The sequence below is a fragment of the Lemur catta genome, chromosome 6 (assembly GCF_020740605.2).
Source record: "Lemur catta isolate mLemCat1 chromosome 6, mLemCat1.pri, whole genome shotgun sequence".
NCBI classification, from domain to species: Eukaryota; Metazoa; Chordata; class Mammalia; order Primates; family Lemuridae; genus Lemur; species Lemur catta.
In genome coordinates this window covers 76382067-76402015 of record NC_059133.1, presented here as the reverse complement: position 1 = coordinate 76402015, position 19949 = coordinate 76382067, and the positions used below count along the sequence as shown (strand labels likewise).

General features: G+C 35.5%; 1 protein-coding gene across 2 annotated transcripts in view; it reads right to left on the bottom strand.

The window, feature by feature from the left end:
• The window catches only part of ITPR2 (inositol 1,4,5-trisphosphate receptor type 2), a 461522-nt gene that overhangs the window by 231406 nt on the left and 210167 nt on the right, over positions 1-19949 (bottom strand). For both annotated transcript variants that reach the window (XM_045554169.1, XM_045554170.1), the window contains exons 31-34: positions 19665-19916; positions 16131-16256; positions 1485-1613; positions 167-287 (exon numbers count right to left, since the gene is read on the bottom strand). In XM_045554169.1, coding sequence (XP_045410125.1) covers positions 167-287; positions 1485-1613; positions 16131-16256; positions 19665-19916 — 628 coding nt within the window. The remainder of the gene's footprint in view (positions 1-166; positions 288-1484; positions 1614-16130; positions 16257-19664; positions 19917-19949) is intronic.

Sequence of the window (19949 nt, the reverse complement as noted above, 5' to 3'; positions counted from 1 at the left end):
CAACATTCAGCATCAGTTGCTGATCACCGCTCTTCAGCTTTATAGAAACCATACCTGTTTTATAATTCAGTTGTAAATTGGGAAGCTGCTTTTATATTGCCTATTAGCCAAAAGCCCAATTTTTTCAAGAAATGTAAAAACAAGTAAAACCCAAACCATGGCTTACCCACTTCAGCCAAAGTTCTGATACAGGATTCCACCGAGGCTTTCTGTGCTGGGTTTGGCCAGGTGCAATTGTAAATTCTAAAGGCAGATTGCAGCAGCTGAATAAAAACTGGCTGATGTGTCTGAAAACAGAAAGTAGGCAAATAGTGTGGCTAAACCATCAATACTACTGATGCAATATCTATGCATTATCAGAAAGGTCAGCAAAATAAAATACAATACAGTCGTTTGAGTTCCAGTGCCACTTAATAAATATCTCATTCAACAAACATTATGTACCCACTTCATGATAGGCACCATGCCAGACACTATAGAAAATTGATTATTTGCATTTTATTAATAACTATATTCTTAACCAGAAACAATATCATTTCTTGAAGCCAATGACATGAATTTAAACATATCTTTTATAATCCTTTGTTTATTCCCAAGTATAAATAAAGCAGATGTTTCTGAGTTTGTTAGTTTGTTTTGGTTTCATATGATGAATAAGTAGAAGAGACAACCATTTTAAACTTCAAAAACATTTTCATATGGTTCTATCTAATAGTTTAAAATTTCTCCCTAAAGAAAGTATAATCAAAATGATATTTTATAAGAGTAGTACACAATTCCTGTAGGATATTTGGGAACAATAGAAATAAAAATCATCTCTAATCCTACAATGCAGAGATAAACAGTGTCAATATTTTGAAGATATTTACTTCCTGAGTTTTTCTATTCTTCATACAAACAACTTTGAATGCTACTATAATGCAATTCTATGGCCTAATACCACTTCATGATTATTTTCTGTAGTCATCAATTTTCACTTTAAAACATGATTTTTAATTGCTATATAATAAGCCATCCTACAGATAATACCACATATTTTATGTAGCTTTTCTTCCATTTGTGGACATTTAAGGTTGATGTCAATTTTTTAGTATTATAAATACTTGGATGAAATTCTTAATATATAAAACTTCTGCTAATTCTTTTAGGATAAATTGCTAAAGTAGAACTATAAGGGTGAAAATGCCTATCCATTTAAAGAATCATGCCATTATTTCAACACTTGGCAGACAGTCAACAGACAGATATAAAAGTTCTCATTCTGCTTAGAGAGAGAGAAAAAGTAATTCAATTTGAAGATGGGGGTCTTTTCAATTTAAAATAATATTTGGTAAACTCCGAAAGGGACATAATAGTAAATAATACCAGAGTGTTCATCAGAAGTGTAGGAAATAACTTTCTGACCAGATCAAAATTTTTTCCTACTCAAATAAAATATTAATAAATTCTTTGCAACAGAATGCATTTGTACTTGTTTAAGTTACCTGGAGGCTGGTACTGTTGTCTGAGAAAGGAGAATTAAAGAAGCCGCTTACAATGTTCATTATCGACTCAGTGACACACTTCTCTAAGAAGATGTCTGCGTGTTTCCTGTCTGTAGTTGTGTTGCAAACCTGGAGAGAAAAACAAAACAACTCAATACGCTTATCACATCTTTAAATTATAACTCAATACTGGAATCATCTAAAAATTGTCCTGAAATAGTTTTCAATAACATTTCTTCTATTTTTTAAAGCTGTTTAGAATAGAAGCATTTCTGCCTGAAATCCATTAAAATTTTATCATTCTGCAGTAGCTTCTCCTTCAAGTTTGCTTGTCAGTTCACCTTTGGTGCAGAATTCTTTCACAGACCCCCCAGCCCTTTCTTCCTGATTTGCTTTCCCCTTCTCTTGCACCCCAAACTCTCCCTCTGTCCCCAAGCTTGGCTTTGCTGGAAAACAATTTTCCACTCAGTATGAGGAAACCAAAGAGGAAACAGTCATAAGAAAGGGGTGAATGTGATTAATGGTGGTTTATATCTCCACAGATTTCCACTAGAATACCTGGCTCAATGCAAACACAGAAAATATCTGGAGAGGAAAATAGAAAGGTAGGAGAAGATAAATCAAATCTTTTTCAACAATTTTGACGTTTTCATCTACAGACTATCTGGGGAGCATGAAGTACATGTTTGCATGCCTTCTTTTCAGAGTTAGCTAAGCCAAAAGAAACAATACTGGGGCTGGGGACAGACCAGGAAAGAACAGCCCTAGTTCCTACTCTAATCTTTACATCTGATTAAATGAGGCAGAAATTGGTTATTTTGCTAAACTGTACATTTTGAAGTGTGTCAGGGTAGACAAATTGTAAAAGCTAAGATGTATGATTGAAAACACATGAAAAAAAGCTGAGTAGTGAAAAGGCAAGAAACATGGAGATAAGAAGAAGAAAAAGGTGGAGGGGAGAGCACAGGGTTTGAGAAAAGCCTGAAAAATTGGGGCAGAGAAAGAAAGTTTAAATATTCACAAAATTGTGGTGGGTAAATATGGTGGCCACATGTTCCAGATGTTCTTAGACAATCCAAATTTTTATGTAATTTCTTTTTCTTTTCAATAAGGTGCTTAACCAAAAGAATGAGTAAATGAAATTTAATCTAGTCTTGCTTTAAAACCTTTCACATGAATTCATGAAAGAGAAAAATTCCCTTCTCAAACCATGTGTCCCAGGGTTTTTGGTTTGGGAAACAGATGTACTATTGCTAAGTGGAGATGGAAGAAAGATGACAGGGTTTGGTTTGTTTTGCATCTAAGTCACTTCCTATCTGGGCAGTTCATTTTTTCCTCAACTATTAAATGACACCTACTTGACATTGTTATTAAAACTAAAAGGTTTTTAGTGCATCTAATCTGCTAGGGTTATTGGAGGGAACAGTGCAACTAAAGGAAATAAATTATGTCAAATTATGTAATCTTCTAGTTATTGTTCCAGCATATAATAATAACATAGTGCCTGGCACATAAATGATGTTCAACAAATGTTTGTGTAATGAATGAATCAATGAAGTAATTTTGCAAAATGAAAGAAAGATTAAGAACTCATTTTCTTTTAGGTTAACTTTGGGTTAGGCTATATTTGGAGAACATCTAACCTAGGATTAAAATTTAATGTGGTCTCAGAACTAATATAAAATTGATTTTCCCATGATGGATATGAATTAGGATTTATTTCTTTTAGTATCTTTTTAGCACTGGCTTTTACAATGAACTTTTCTGATACGTAGGTTAAATATATCTTAAAGTTGAAGAGGTAGCAGACCAATTCTATCACAACCAGCCCAAACAATCCTCTTCCTCATCCAGTGACTTTGCTCTCTGGAGTTATAGTATCACACTGCATTATCTGCAACTGGACATTTGCCAGAGAACCACCCAGAAATTTGCTTTTTAGTAAGTGAATTAATAAAACTAATCTATTTCTAGATAAAAACTTTCTTCAAACTTCTGGATTATGAAACGTGTGTGTTTTACAAAACTGTGTGGAATCTATTCCTCAATTTATTTGGACAAGAAATTCAAACAATTTTGCAAGATATATTTTCTGCCCCATATGAATAACATTTTTACCTTGTATCCTACACTGTAATATCATAGATAACCAAGAAATGTAGGAAGCTACTTTTCTTATTAAAATTTTTAAAAACATTTTAGAAAAAAATAACCTAATAAATATTAATATTTCTTTTTTTTACTTTACTTATATTTATTTTCCTGTTACAATAAAGATTGGAAATGGCTCAAATAAAATTACATTACATCAAATGATCTTTTTATGTGTAATACACATACTTTAAAAGTTTCAATCTGTTTGCACATATTATTCATATAACATTATTTCCTATAAAACATTTTCATGTACTGTCATTATCTAAACACTTATTTTTAAAAGGCTATATTTATTCCATCATTCTAATGCACCATCATGCTTTAATCCAGTTTTGGAATGAGTTGAGGTATACATTAGCAATATTACAAATCATTTTCTTATATTCTTAGTTGTTTCCTTCTTGCTAGTCTTTTATGATGTGATTTCCTTTTTTTTTTTTTGCTATTTTATAAAGAATTATGCAAAATTACTGTTTTTATTTTAATATTTTTTTGTATATGTCATAACCAGATGAGGTTATGTAGACAGTTTTATACTGCTTGCCGGGCTGATCCTCTAAAATAATAAATTAACAATGTTATCAACAAACTATGTATGGGTACATAGGATGCTCCCTCCTTACCACCAACTAGCTCTTCCTTTTGGGCTCTGGCCTGATGGGGAAGCTCCAGGCTTCTGATTTCAAGGTTGTTCTTTTTAAGCAAGCAAAGGAGGCAAGAAAAACTTCATTTTCCTCTGCTGCACCTCTTTTAATAAAGAGATTTCTTCTGTGAAGTTTGGATTCAGTCAAGAGCCAGACTTGGGGATCTGGAGGGCCACATGTGTATGGAGGCCACAGGTTCCCCACCTCTTTAGGTACTGGCAGATCACAGAGTGGAAGAGAAAGAAGTCAAGCACCCACTCTACCTCTGCCTCCATGTCCCTCTCCTGTGGAGCCTCTATCCTCTGGATACAGCTCCTATTAGATCCCTTCCCCATGTCTCCAAGCTCTCCCCAGGCTCCAGTACTAATTCCCACCCCACATGCCCTCAGTCTTAGGGGGGATAAAATCCCTGGGTGCTCTCCTAACGCTTCTTGGTTCCTTTAACCCTACCTATCTGTTGGAGTGTGCCATGTGTTTCCTACTGGAACTGACTGCTATACCTGCAAATTATAATTGTTTTTGTCAATTTAATGAATTATTTTGCATTTATTACATCATTAATAAGCTGGGCACTTTTCATACATCCATTTCATTCCTATATTCTGTCATTCACAAGTAATTCAAACCCTGTAAACCTTCAGTCCCCAACCCCTGGGCTGTGGACCGGTAGCAGTCTATGGCCTGTTAGGGACCAGGCTGCAGAGCTCCGCACCCCTGTACCACTCCCATGAGTAGAAAAATTGTCTTCAGTGAAACTTAGGAAATGCAAAATGCAGCAGGAGGGGGCAGCAGAAGGTGAGCACACTGGCAAGCAAACAAGCAAAGCTTCATGTGTATTTATAGCCGCTCCCCATTGCTCACATAACCCCCTGAGCTCTGCCTAGGCCTCCCCCGCTTACACACCCCCCACCATGGAAAAATTGTCTCCGATGAAACTGGTACCTGGTGCCAAAAAGGTTTGGGACTGCTGCTGTAAACCACTTTCCAAAAACCTGGAGAGTGACCGCACATTATCTATGAGTTTAACATATTTTGATAAGCTCTTTTAAGTTATCATTTCATGTATATCTTCACATTCTGACTATTTAGAAGACTTATTTCATTACATTTCATTGTATAAACTACTTTTTAGCATTCAGGCACTATTATTTATTTTGATCACTGCTATTTATTTGATACAAAAAAGGAAAAAAACTCCTTCTACAAAAGAAAAGAATAGTCTATACATTTTTATTCTACTTTCTTACTCTTAAACAGGTGAGGAACCTGTGGCCTTCTAGATCCTTAAGTGGGGCCTTTTGACTGAATCCAAATTTTACAGAACAAATCCTTTTATTTTTATTAATACATTTTTGTTCATCTTTTATGTTATTATTTTATTTTTAAAATGAACATATTTAAAGTACCAAAGAATAAAATAAGTTTCAACAAAATAATCTTCCCAGATTGACCAGCACAATTAGAACATTAGTAAGCCATAAGGGCTAAACTGAAAGCTGCTACACTCATGATTTAGTTCTAACGTCCCCCAGCCTGACTGGCACCACTAACACAGGAGACTGGCGGGGGGGTCAAGTACACCAGTCTGCTATCAGCTTTTGATAACAGTGCACTGTGTTTCTGTTTGAAGTGGAATTTGTGAATAGTTGCACAGCTCGACAGTATTTTTTAATTCTGTCTGCTTAACAGCCCATCATGTCAAAGAAGACTAAGAGAACACTGAAGGAAAAAAACAGATTTTTTAATGAGGATTGGGAATTGCAATATTATCTTGTTTCTGCTAAAGATAAGAGGATTTTCTTGCTTTGTGATACTGTAAAATCAACATTAAAGAAAGTCAATGCTCATCAGCATTATAACAGTCATAAGAACCATAAATATTTTAAATTAGAGGGAGAGGCACAAAAGGTTTATTACAGAAATTAAAAGATGGAAAGGAAAAGCAAAGACAATTCTTTTGAGCAGCAATAAGACCTGGAAATAAGGTCACTGAAAGCAACTTATAAAGTAGCTTGTATACTCAGGAAAAAAGGGAAGCCATTCAGTGATGTAGAAATTGTGAAAGAATGCATTGTCGAAGTTGTAGGTTGCTTAGACCCCGATAACATTTCAAAGTACAAACAACTGCCTCTTTCAAGGAGAACCATAACTGATCAGCAGCATGAATTAGCCTTCAACTTAACAGAAAAACTTCATGCAATACTTCGAAAGGAAAATATATATTACTCAATCACTGTGGATGAATTAACTGATACTGTTGACTCAGCATAGATTTTATATTTCATTTGGGTCATAACAGAAGATTTTCTTTGCTACAAAAAGTTACTCACTTTGGGCATTCTTACAAACACAATGCAGGGAACAGATATTTTCAACAACTTTCAAGATAAATGTGAAATTGGCCTGAATTTGGTAAATTTAGTGAGTGTACAGACAGTGCACCTCCCATGACAGGAAAACATGAAAGGTTTAATGCACAGATTCACAGATCCAGATGCTCTCATTTCTTTTCATTGTATCTTGCATTAGCAAGAGCTCTGTGCTAAAGCTACTATTTTAAGTGACACTTCGCAACAAGTTTTAAGTATTTTTAATTATATTTGTGCAAATGCAACATAGCATCCTCAGTTTCTTAACATGCTAAAGTTGAACAATGAGGTATTCAGTGTGAATTTGCAGTATCATTCTAAAGTGTGTTCGCTTTCACAGGGACAGGTGTTAGCCAAAATTTTATCTCTGTGAGAACAGATAGTTATATTTTATGAAGAACACAAACAGAATGCGAATGATTGAAAGGAGATTTTTATAGGAATGAAGCATTTCTGTGTGATACCATGTCAAATCAAAACAACTTGAATATTTCTTTGTGAGGTAAAAGTAAGTCTCTATATGATATGTGGCAAAAAATACAAGCATTTCCAAAACAGCTATCTTTTTTCAAAAAACTCTTCTTCGAAAGGAAATTTCAGATGAACATTTTCCCCAGTTAACAAAGGTTACTGATAAGCAGGATGATATATGCAAATCATTTGAAGAATATGCAGCTGTTATAGACCTATTAATTGGAGAATACAATGAAAGTTTCACTGACTTTGAGAATCATGACATCACACTCAAATTAGCATTTCAGCCTCACCTCGTTGGTATCACCAAGAACTACAGACGGAATTGACTGAGCTCTCAGTAGATGACATTTTAAAGTTGTTTGATGCTAAGAATGATACACCTGAAATATGGAAAAATGCAGTAGAATACCCACAAACTTCGGGAACATGCCCTAAAAAATGCTTTCTTGCGTTTCAACCACTTATTGCTGTGAATCTACATTCTCCTACCTAAGCCAAATCAAGACACCCTTAAGGTCACAAATGAGTAACACACATTGAGAAGATCAATTGAAACTGTGGACCTCCATGCTCCAACCAAATATTCAGATGCTTCCCAACAAAAAGTAGACACACCAAAGTCATTAAAAGGTTAGTTAACCTTAAAATTAAATGGTTTTCATTTTTTGAAATTATTAAGTACATAGTAGTTAGATTTTTACAAAATAGTGTACATTTTTAAGTATATCTAATTGAAGTTTCTTGAATGTTGTCTTATTTCATTACAGATAAATCAATGTGGCCTTCCAATATGAAAATGTTCCCCATCCCTGCTTTAAACTATCTTGAATTTGTTGCTGTAGGTGACCTGACTTATGGATTCTGATTAATTTTTTCCCATACTTATATTCAACTGTCTTCCACATATTTGTCAGATAATGATTCCTTGCCTCACTCTTAGGTTACTTGAGGTTTGTCTTATAATGTGTCACTAATGACTACTTAAATCTCTCCCCAAATCTCTAGTATACTGCCTGAATTTTTTTTTTTTTTTAGTATTTTAACCCAACTCCATAGAATGAAATGATTCTCAATATGTAATGTGTTTTACAACCTGAAAAAACAAGCATACCATCACCTTTTCCAAGAAAAAAAATCCGCCTTTTAAAATATGTGTCCTCTTCTACTTCCAGATGAATTTTACTATATATTTGTCAATTTCATGACCTGTTGCATTGAGACATAAATTATTAAATTAAAGGTAAATATTGCACTAGGGGATAGAACAGTGAATCAAACAAAACAATGTTCCTAATCAAGAGAGACACACAATAGACAAATTAACAAATACATAACATGTTCAGTGGTAAAAACAGAAAAAATAGACTGTAGAGAAAAATAGAAATAGGCAAGAGGTACAGGGAAGACTGCAGGAGGGTGGGTATGGTCAAGGATCACCATGTATTTAAATTGCTTGGGTGGCATCTCTGTATAATGCAACATTTAACAAAGAACTGAAGGAGGACGCAGAAGCAGAAGCAGCCATGGAGGTTTCTGGGGGAAGAGCAAGTAAAGAACCGTCTTCACCATTAGAATACGCGTTGCTGGACACCATGAACGAGGCTGTCTTGCTCACCACTGTACATGCATTACCTAAGCACATACTAGGTTTTCTAAAATTACTTATGGAATAAGAAAAGATTAAGTGAACTTTCTAGACACAATTATGTCTGAATTTTCCCCCTTAATATACTATGTCCCTCCTCTTCTTCTTCTCCTCTAAAAGTGACTGCTACCCTTCAAGGATGACAGACTGTGCTAGTTATCAGATGCTAGAGCAGCACTGTCCAGTAGAACTTCCTGCTATCATGGAAATATTCTAAATCTGTCATGTCCAATCTCGTAGCCATCAGACACATGTGCTAATTGAGCACTTCAAATGTGGCTAGTGCAACTGAGGAACTCAATTTTTACATTTCATTTAATTTATCCTAATTAAAATTTAAATTTAAATAGCCACATGTGGCAAGTGGCACAGAGCAGGGCAGCTCCAGAGCCAGTAACATACGTTTGATCATATAGACCAAGGAATACAAATTGTGAGGATCATTTTAGTTTCCTCACAGACTGTAAAAGATATTCCTATAAATATCTGAGGTGATATCTCATATGTATTTTAATTTGCATTCTTTTATTTTTAAGGCCAAAACTTTTCTAAGCTTTTGCTTTCTATATCTCCTTTTTATGTGAATCGTCTACTCATATACTCAACTGAGGCTCTCTTAGAATTTTAAATTCATTTTTTTGAAAAAGATAACATTTCCATAATATCAATATATATTAGTCACAGCAAGTCTGAAAAAATCCAGAAAAAAATAAGCTGGAAAATGAAAATTATCCATAATCCTACAATTCAGATAAAAAATTATGATGAACATTTTGTGATTTTTTTCTTCTAACCTTTTTGCTCTATATTACATATATTTTACATAATTAAAATCATTCCTGGATAATCAGTTTCATATCTTCCTTTTTATACTTAACACTCAATCATTAGCATTTCTCACATTATTAAAAATTCTCAAAAAATAATTTCAGTGATTCTGTCATCTTATAGAAATACCATAATGTATTTAAGCAGTTATCTAATATTAAATATTTAAAATATTTCCTACAGTATGTTATTATAAAAGTATGCTGAACTTCTTTGACCATAAATCCTTTATAGCATTTCTAATTATTTCCCAAGGACAGATTCTTGGAAAGTAAATTATTTGACACATTAAAAAGGTATGAAGGTTTTTTTAAGGCATTACCAAATGCTTTTCAGAAAGACTGCATAAAATTACACTCTCGTCAAGAGGACATGCAAATGTATACCCTGAATCATCACCAACATTTAATATCATCTTTTCACTTTTGCAACTTGGATGGTTGAAAAATAGATCTTATTTTCCTTTGTATTATTTTTAAAATTATTAACGGTTGAATATTTTTTCAAAGGTTTATTAATTACTTGTATTTCCTCTTCTATAAATCATGAATGCCTGGTTTTACCTATTTTCTTATTAGATAGCTAGAGTTTTATCAATGTATATAAGTTCTTTATGTGATGGTTATTATCTTTTTTAAAGTACATAGTAATTTTTCCATTTTGATGTTTTTTATTTTGATGTTTTTATGTACTTAAGTATTAAATTTTCAAAGAGTGAAATTTCTATGATTTTCCTTAGCTAATTTCATCTATTGCTTTCACTTAAAAAGATCTTTCTCATCCAAAGGCAGATAAATATTCATCTACACTCTCATTCATTTTTATTGTTTCATTTTTGTTTACATTTAGCTCTAAAATTCATTGCAATTATTGCTATGGTGTGAGTTCATTTCATCCCAATAGCCAGTGCTGTCAACAGTCATTTTGATTTAGTTCAAATGAAGAATTTTTGTTGAGTGTCTATTCCGTACAAGAATGTTCTACAAACTTGGGATTCATCACTGAACAAAATAAACAAAAATTACTACCTTAATGGTGTTTATATTATTAACTTAATAATCCAAGATAGGCAACCTACAGCCCATGGGTCAAATCTAGCCATATCAATTCATTTATGTATTATCTCTGGCTCCTTTCCTTAAAGTAAGTGCTATAACATTTGTGATAGTGGCCTACAAAGTTGAAATATTTATTATCTTGCTCTTTATAGAAAAAGTTTGGCAATCCCTAGAAATAACCAATCTCTTCCCAATAATAGGTGGTAATTTATTAAATATCAAGATCTTACAAAAGTAAAAGTCTGTTTCTAGCTATTTATTTCATTCCACTGATATGCCTACTTAATTCTGTGCCTAAGACTGCACTTACTTTGTTTTCAAATCCACTTTTTAAATATTTTTAACTTCATTTGACATTTATTTATTCCACAAATATTTACTGAGTATCTACTATGTGTGAGACACTGTTCCAGGTCAGGCACACAGCAGTGAACAAAACAAAACCCCCACCCTTCATTTGTGTCTACTGAAACAAATACAAATACATATATAAAAGTCAGGTAGTGATGAACTCTATGAAGAAAAATGAAGCAAGTATAGGGAGGACAGAGGAAAGAGGTTGTTACTTCATATAGGGTGGCCAGTGAAGGCCTTTCTAATAAGATGACTTTTAAGGAGGAATCTAAAAGAAAAGAAGGAAGAAGTTATGAGTATATCTCGGAGTCAAGCATCCCAGGAAAATGCAAACATGCTAAGATGGAGTGTTTGGCACGTTTGAGAAGCAGCAAGGAGGCCACCGGCTGGAACAGAGAGCTGGCTCGGAGGACAATAAGAGGACAAGGGGAAGTGGGTGGTCAGGGTAGAAGCCAAATCATGCAGGTTTTTACTCTGGATTAGACAGGAAGTCACGGAGGAACCTGAGGAGAGGAGTGACCTGAAACAACAGCCATTTTCTCCTCTTCCTCCCACCCCCCTCCTCCTCCTTCAGTCATTACTGCTACTATATAGAGAATAGATGGAGGGAGAAAACCCCTCTAATCCCATCCAATTAAAGAACTGGGAAGGTATCTTTACTCCTATCTCCTACCTATTTATTTGGTAAATTAAGTAAAGGTAGCAAACGACTCAAGTGATCTATCTGAGAGTGAAATACACTGATTTGTCTTGCTAAGCAATGACTGATGGGACACTGACATTACACCGAGTTAGGTGCACCTTCTGAATTATTTCTTGGTCTAATTTCATTCTGCCTATACGTTACTTAGAGTACTATTGGTCATTATAGGACCATGACATTGATGGCAAAGTTGGGAACATCTTCAAAGAAAAAATATAGTCTGAGGCTAACACTGATCACAGTCCACTCCCTCCATGTGCTTTATAATAATGACTCCAATCCCCTGACTATGCAACAACAATCAGTTATAAAGCCCAAGAAGGGCATTTCTGCCCTACAAACACCAATTTTGTAATAGCTGCACTGGAACATAGATCAAAGTGGGCTGTTGCTAAATGCTCTAAAAGACAATGTAACAACTTTTCATGGGTCTAATAGCTTTGCTGCCTGTCTAGATCTGGGGTACTTATGGGACATGGATACTCTCTCTGTCAGGAAATCAGAATGGAATGAGTATGTGAAACTATAGACAGACAGATAGACACATAAATAGATAGATAGATAGATATAGATACAGATATGGATATATAGAGAGAGATACAGCACCAGTTTACTAAAAACAATATTTTAGGGAAAATTTTCCTATATGGGTCTTAACAAAATAAAAGACACAGGGGGAGGCAAAAGGGAAAATGAGAGATACTAATAAAGGTGACTTTACTCAAGAACAAACAAAAAGATTCTGGCAGTGCTGACTCCAGAAACACATGAGAAGAAAGGTTGGAAGGTCATGGGAGTGCCAATACATATTAATATTTCATTTGCCTTTTAAATAAAACTGTTCTCCCAATTTCTACTAAAATAAAAGTGTGCTGCCCAGACCCTGCCTGAAGTATGGGTTCCATCCTGAAAGCCACATCTTTAAACAAAAACACAGACAAACCAGAGGCAACCCAAAAGTATGCTGAAACAAGGATCCCAGAAACCAAATCAGAAGAGGAACCACATGGAGAAAATAATGGGAGACGTGAGGGCTGTCGTAAAGAATCTGGGAAGCTGTTTGAAGAAAGCACTGGATTAAGGCTCCAGCAAACTTCCCACTCTGGAACTAGCTAGGAGAGTCACCTAGCAAATCACCTCTCTGGAGCCCACAGGTAAGATTATGAGGCCAACCGAGATGGCCTTAAGTTCCTTTTAAGTTATATAATTTTATCATTTCAAAGTGGATCACTAGTGAGGAGAATAGTGAGGAGGTGTTTATGGTAAATACCCCCATCTTTGTTTAGCTGAATTGTTACATGTTGCTGCAGAAAGAACTATGGGTAAAAATTTACTATAGGTAAAAATTATGAAAAGTAAAAATTTGGCTCAATATAAAAGCTTTTAACAATTAAAGTTGTGCAACAATGAAACTAATTATCTCAAAAAGTAATAAGATCATTCATTGTTAATGGAAATATCCGAGTAGGTGCTGAAGACTATGTAGTGGTTATACAGTTGACTACTAGTCTCTTCCAACCCTAAGATGCTACGATTCTTTAGGTCTAACTTCTCAAATTCCTTTCCTCCAGATAGATTACCTTTACCATTTCTCAGTGATGTAAATCAACTGTTCCAGGATTTCATAGTTTTGTTGGAAGATCTGAACTTGCTTCATCTCATAGGTGGCTGACTGTTTATGTCAACTACTGTTGTGTATGTCCAGCTTCATGGACATGAATCCAGCTCTGTCTACGCTAGATAGTCTTCCTTTTGGTTATATTAATACATTATTTGGTACAGGTCTTGGGGAAGCTTCTCAATATCACTTACAAGGATACATATAACTTTGTAATAATCCTGGGGACAATGATGTGAATGATGTTACCAACTCTCTTACTAGCTGTTAGTATGTACTAAAAGTTTCATATGCATTATCTCATTGGATCCTCCCAGTAATCCAAGGAGGAATGTGTTAATATTGTATTCATGTTACAAATAAGGAAACTCAGGTTCCAAGGGGTTTGGTACCTCGCCCAAGATAACTGAGCTAGTGAAATGCAGAATCTGGACTTGAACTCTGGTCTGGCTAACTCCTGTGACATTCCTACTCTTAACCACCATGCTCTACTACAGCAATTCTCAAGTGTAGTCCCTGGACCAGCAGCCGCAGCATCACCTGGGAACTTGTTAAAAATGCAAAGTCTCACATGCACCTAATCAGAAACTCTGGGGACAGGGCCCAGCAATCTGTGCGTTAATAAGCCCAATTCTGATGTTCACTAAAGTTTGAAAACTACGGCTCCACCGAACTGAAAACTTGTCCAGAAGACCACACTCTCCTCATTTAACCATACTTATTTTTGTAACTTGAATTTGAAACTTTCTGGTAGCTCCTTTATCTTTCTTCAGGGAGAAAAAGAGAAATCCCAGATACAAGAAAGTCAGGTTTCCTTTTTCTTCCCTGAAACAAGAAGACGGGTGATTTCCTGTCCAACCTGGTGAAGGGATTAGAGAGCTGCTGCTTTAAAATACAACTAAGAGGGAAACAAGAAGCAAATAACTACCTTTGTGATATAGCTAAGCAGTTGTGGTTGGATACAAAGAGTGAATAGACCAAGATCTTAAAATTCCCCTAGAGCCTTTATATAATAAATAATATTAATTATATACACAATAAAAATAGTTAAAATAAAAATCCTTCGTACATGTGTACTTTTTTAAAAAAGAATGTAAATTTGTATACATTTGCCTGATGAACACATCAATGGGAAGAGTGTTTGCAAGGTGGTATAATCAATGCCAGTTATCATCAGCTTTCCTTAGCTTAAAAAATAAAAATCCTTTCAGCTTTATAGCTCATGCTGCCTAGAATGTGACCTTGGTCTTTTTCAAGCTTATCTTTAGTCCGTAGCCCTGTGCAACTCTGCAAATCAGTCTATAATCTGTTTAATATCTTCCTGCACGTGCAATTTTAAAGCTAAGTCATTGGCATGTAAGCCTTCCTGTAGTTCAAGGTCTCTGGTACTTCTAGCTGGCCAGATACAAGGTTACCTCAAGGTGAATGGGGTTAAATACGAGTGCTATATTAAATGCTGTATAAAACACGATGGTTTCTCTACAGGTGCAGATTTACCTGAGAAAGGTAGCAAGTAGCTTTTAGTTCTATAGAGATGAAGTAAAACAGGAACGACCTTATTTTACACACTATACCACACTAAAAGTAAAATAAGCACATTTCACCTGGAAACCTTGACTGAATAAAAAGAGTTCCTGGTCTGGAAGAAAACATGATTCATTGTATTGTACACAGGTGCTTTAGGATGTCTTTGTCTATAGTCAGTGTTTTATTACATATATTTTGTTTTCTCTCCTTTCAGAAAGGGGTGTAGGGAGGCAGTGAGCTAACAGATAACAGCATCCATTCTTGTCAGATGGTGGAAATACGGACTTCACTAATCCCTCTCTTCCAAATCCATCTATATGTGGCCTACATAAAGCCGCCCACACTCAGGAATGCAGGCAGGCCACAGGGACTGGGACAGGCCACCACAACTCATAATAGGTCTAAGGAATGATCTATACATCATATTCTATTAGTGAAACCCTCATTTGAACATTATGTTCCATAACTTGAAAGGGAAAACTAGAGAAGATTTAAAAGAAAAAAAAGACTAAAATAATAGACCCTAGACATTATGATAACTCAGTATACAAAAGAAAAGGCTAAGACGTGCTAAAGAAAATTGTTATCTATCAAGAAGATTCCTTCTTTTCTTTCTTCATTTATTCATTTACTCAATATCAAGAGAGCAAAAACATGGGAAGTATCTAGAAAATGCCAACCAGCTCCACATGTTCTTGCCAATACCCCCCAACAAAACAAACAAGACGAAATGGACTCAAAGAAAAAGCAGAATATAACTTGGCTGACATGATGGAAAACACCAGATGATTAAATTACTGGAGCATGTTTCCAGGGAAGACTTGGAATAGGCAACAGTGGGAAACACTAAGTCCTGAGTAGTCCATCAAGTACCTCTCTGCCTGAAAGCAGTGGTTAAGCCCTCTTAAGGTCTCTTTCATCTGCAGTTTGTAACTGATCTCTGCCAAATGTCTTCTCTAACCAGTGTAAAAAGGCCACTAAGATTCCATTTAATAACAGACAAATATAGTCAGTTGTAAAGGTAAAAATGAATACTTTATCTGTTGCTATATACACTGTACTAGGTATAAATATTTTGTGTATATTAACTCACTCACTCACAATCTTGTGAAACTCAGTCACAACTTTATGAATGTAACAAATTAAATCAAAAGGAGTGGGTTTAATTGCAAGTTTTCATCCAGATGCTTAATACTGTTTAGTCAAAATATATGTTGATGACCTTTACTAAACGTGCAATAAACTAACGGTCAAAGCGTAACTTACCCTTGCCATATCCACCAAGAAGTTCTCAAATAATTTCCATATGTGATTACTTGTATAGATTTCTTTCATTTCCACTTCCGTGTCAACGTAACAGTGATTAACAAAGTTCACGTACGCAATTTTAACCTGTGCAAGTTTCAAATACAAAAGGAAGTTAAGTTTTCTTTATTGTTCACTCTCAAGTATCAATTATGAAAGGACAATATAAAATCTGTGTTAGTTCCTATAGCAGATTATAGCATGTTTCGTGTCTACCCAGAAAGCATTCCCATTTCCCTTGTTTAGCTAAGATACCCACTGACCCAGCGGTGAACACATGGCCTAGCCCTCCATCCCCCAGGGTCCAGTGACTGGTATGAGAACAGGCACTTCACTCAAACCAAGTCTATCATATCTGAGACATTAGGAGTCAAAAGCCCTTCCTCTCCTCTCCCTCTCCCTCTCTCTTTCTTTCTCTTTCCCCTCATCCCTCCTCCTCCTCTTCCTTTTCCTCCTTTTTCTTCTTTCTTTCTTTTTTCTCTCATCGCTAAAGTGAAACAAAAGGTAAACCTGAACTTCAAGAAACCATCTTCTCCAGGTATGTGGAGGAAAATTATGCCCAGAAGAAGAGAATGAGGCAGAAGGATGAACGAAAAAGAGACAAAAGATGGAAATAATTCTGACATTGTTTGAACCTCTGGATCCATCTGAACAGCCATCCTTCCGATTGCCAAGTATAGGAGCCAATAAAATTCTCTCTTTTGTTTAAACTAGCTTAAGTCAGGGTTCTGTCACTTGTAACCAAGAGGGTCCTAATATAAAGTTAGTATTGTTAAATTTTGTAATTGACATAATTATACATATTGGTAGGAAACAGTGATGTGATTACATATAATGTATAGTGATCAGATCAGGGCAATTAGCATATCTATCACCTCAAACATTTATCATTTCTTTGTATTGGGAACATTCAATATTCTCCTTCTACTATTTGAAACTTAATAATATATTATTGCTAACTATAGTTATCCTACAGTGGTATAGAGCACTAGAATTTATTCCTCTGACCTAGCTGTAATTTTGCATCATTTAGCAAATCTCTCTCTATCCTTCCCTCTCCCTACTCCTTCCCAGCCTCTAGCATCCTCTGTATTACTTCTTCCTTCTATGAGACCAACTTTGTTTAGCTTCTGCAAGTGAGTGAGAACATGTGTGTTTAACTTTCTGTTCCTGGCTTATTTCACTTTACATAATGTCCTCCAATTCCCTCCATGATGCTGCAAATGATGGGGTTTCATTCTTTTTTATGACTGAATAGTATTCCATTGTCTACATATACTACATTTTCTTTATTCATTTATCTGTTGTTGGACATCTAGGTTGATTCCATATCTTGACTATTATCAGTATTGCTGCAATAAGCATGGGGATGCAGATGTCTCTTCAATATACTGATTTCCATTCCTTTGGATAAACTCACAGTAGTGGGATTGCTAGATCATATAGCAGTTCTATTTGTAGTTTTTTGAGAAACCTGTTCTCCATAGTGGCTGTACTAGTTTATATTCCCACCAACTATTTATGAGAATTTAAATATGTTGACTAAATAATATTTCCTTGCCATTAAAAAAATATTTATATTTCTTCTTCTGAGAAGAAACAAGCTCATAGTTTACCCCCTAACAAAATTGTATTATTTTAAGATATAGTAAGATTCTTTTCCAGAATTAGCAAAATTCCTCATAAAGGATTGATATGATAGACCATAAATGATAGAAATATGGCATTTCTAAAGTATATACGACAAGAGTTTTTTCATTTGCATTTTTTTGTTTCTTTCATTATAAAAATCTGATGAATCTGATAAATCTCCCTAGAAAAAATGCATATACATAAAAAAAGCAAGTGAACAATTTTAGGGGATTCATGGAATGCAAGTCAGACTCACAAGGAATGCAGGACCAGCTTCCACGGCCAAGTGATTCCCTGTGTTTGACTGAGGTCTAACCACACCATCCATGGCAGAGTGCCTGTGCCAGGATGGGCACAGGGTGGGGAGAATGTGAGCCTTTCAGGCACTATCACAACATCCTGACAGCAGCTGGCTTCACTCAGCGTTTGCTACGTGCCAAACACCCTCAGTCTTCCGTATGTATTATCTTATGTCATCTAATCCTCCAGCTTTCCTACCAGGCACACACGACAATTATTTCACTTTAAAATTGTGGAAATTGAAGATTAGAAAGGTTAAGAAACCTGCTAGAGTCAGTAACACAACTAGGAAGATATGGATCCAAGATTCTAACTCATTCTTTCACTCATTTGTTCATTCACTCAAAACCTATTTATTGAGTGTAGGCTCCAGCTCATGTAAGATAATGGTGACTAGAAACAGACCCAGTTATTACCCTCAAAGAGAGTATAATTTTGGGCAACAGATATTTGTTAACTAATAAAGTTGAAATTTCTAATTATAGACTCTGACACATTTTCTAAAGGAGGCCAGGGACGTCTTCCTGGAAGAAGAAAGGCTCGAATCAAGATCTGAAGGATGAAGTGGAGTCACTTAGGTGAATACAAGAGGCAAGAGTGGTGTAGTCAGAAGGAACTGCAAGTAGGAAAACACATGGCCGCAACCAGGACCTCAAATAAGGACAGAACCTGTGAATTTCATCACGGCACTATACTTCCTCTTTGCCATTTTATTTCAAAGCAATCAAGTCATGAAGTACCCTTGGGCTGAGGTATAAACAATTCCACAAAATTTCACAAAAATATACTTTCAAGTCCATAGGACTATTTGAAAGTTGGGAAGTAAACATCATCTGACACCCTCTTAAGTTACTGTGATTAAATGTTTGGTTTTATATCATTTTCAGCATGCTGTCACACATTTATGAACTTTGCAACAATACACCACAGCAGTGGAAAAGAAAGAAATTATTGCAATGTACATTTCTGGAAGCCTTGTGAATAGAATCCTACTGGCAGACAACCAGCTTCTACTGAGTTTTTTTCTACCATCAGAGGCAAACTAGGACAAGGGACCAAAGATGATGTGTGAATAAACCAAAATGTATGTGCACATTTTCAAAACTGCATCTATTCCACATAGCCAGGTAAACCTGTGGATTCTATTATTTAACAATAATAATAATATGTGGTCCTGCAAAAGCACTATCCTAGCCTCTCCAATCAAAGATTAGGAATCATTTATCAAGCACCTGCTTTATGCTCAAAAACACACTAGACGTTACACGGAAACCTTTCTGTTTAGTCATACTGCCACGTTTAGAATTCACGAGACTTGTGTAGTAGCTTCCACTAAACAGTGGTTATAGTTTTAAAAGGTTTATCTTCTTTCATAACTCCTTTCAGAACATCTTATTTAAAAAGTAGACCTTTTTATGCTCTTTTAAAATTTTCCACACTGTATAGCTAAGTACAATTCCTTGACTAAATACCTGACCTTATTAATATGGGAGACTTCTGGACTTACATAAGCTTTAAAAATTCATAATGATTCTATAGCCGCTAAGCATTTGCCAGGCTTACCTCAGGGATGCAGTCATCGTGGGTCACCACCCTCACTATGTCGTCCAGGGGCAGAAGGGAATTACACTTGATTTCAGTGTAGACGTTTTTCCCCTCTGTGCACGCTGCCAGCAATTCCACCAGGGTGATGTGGTAGGCTAAGGGGCCACTCTCATCCCCTCGGTCTCTCTCTGAACACATCATATGGAGAAGGATTGGAAATGATGCTCTATCATTGTAAAATATCAGCACATCTTCACCCCCATTTATCAACTGAAATGATAATAAGAGAGTCTACATAGCAGT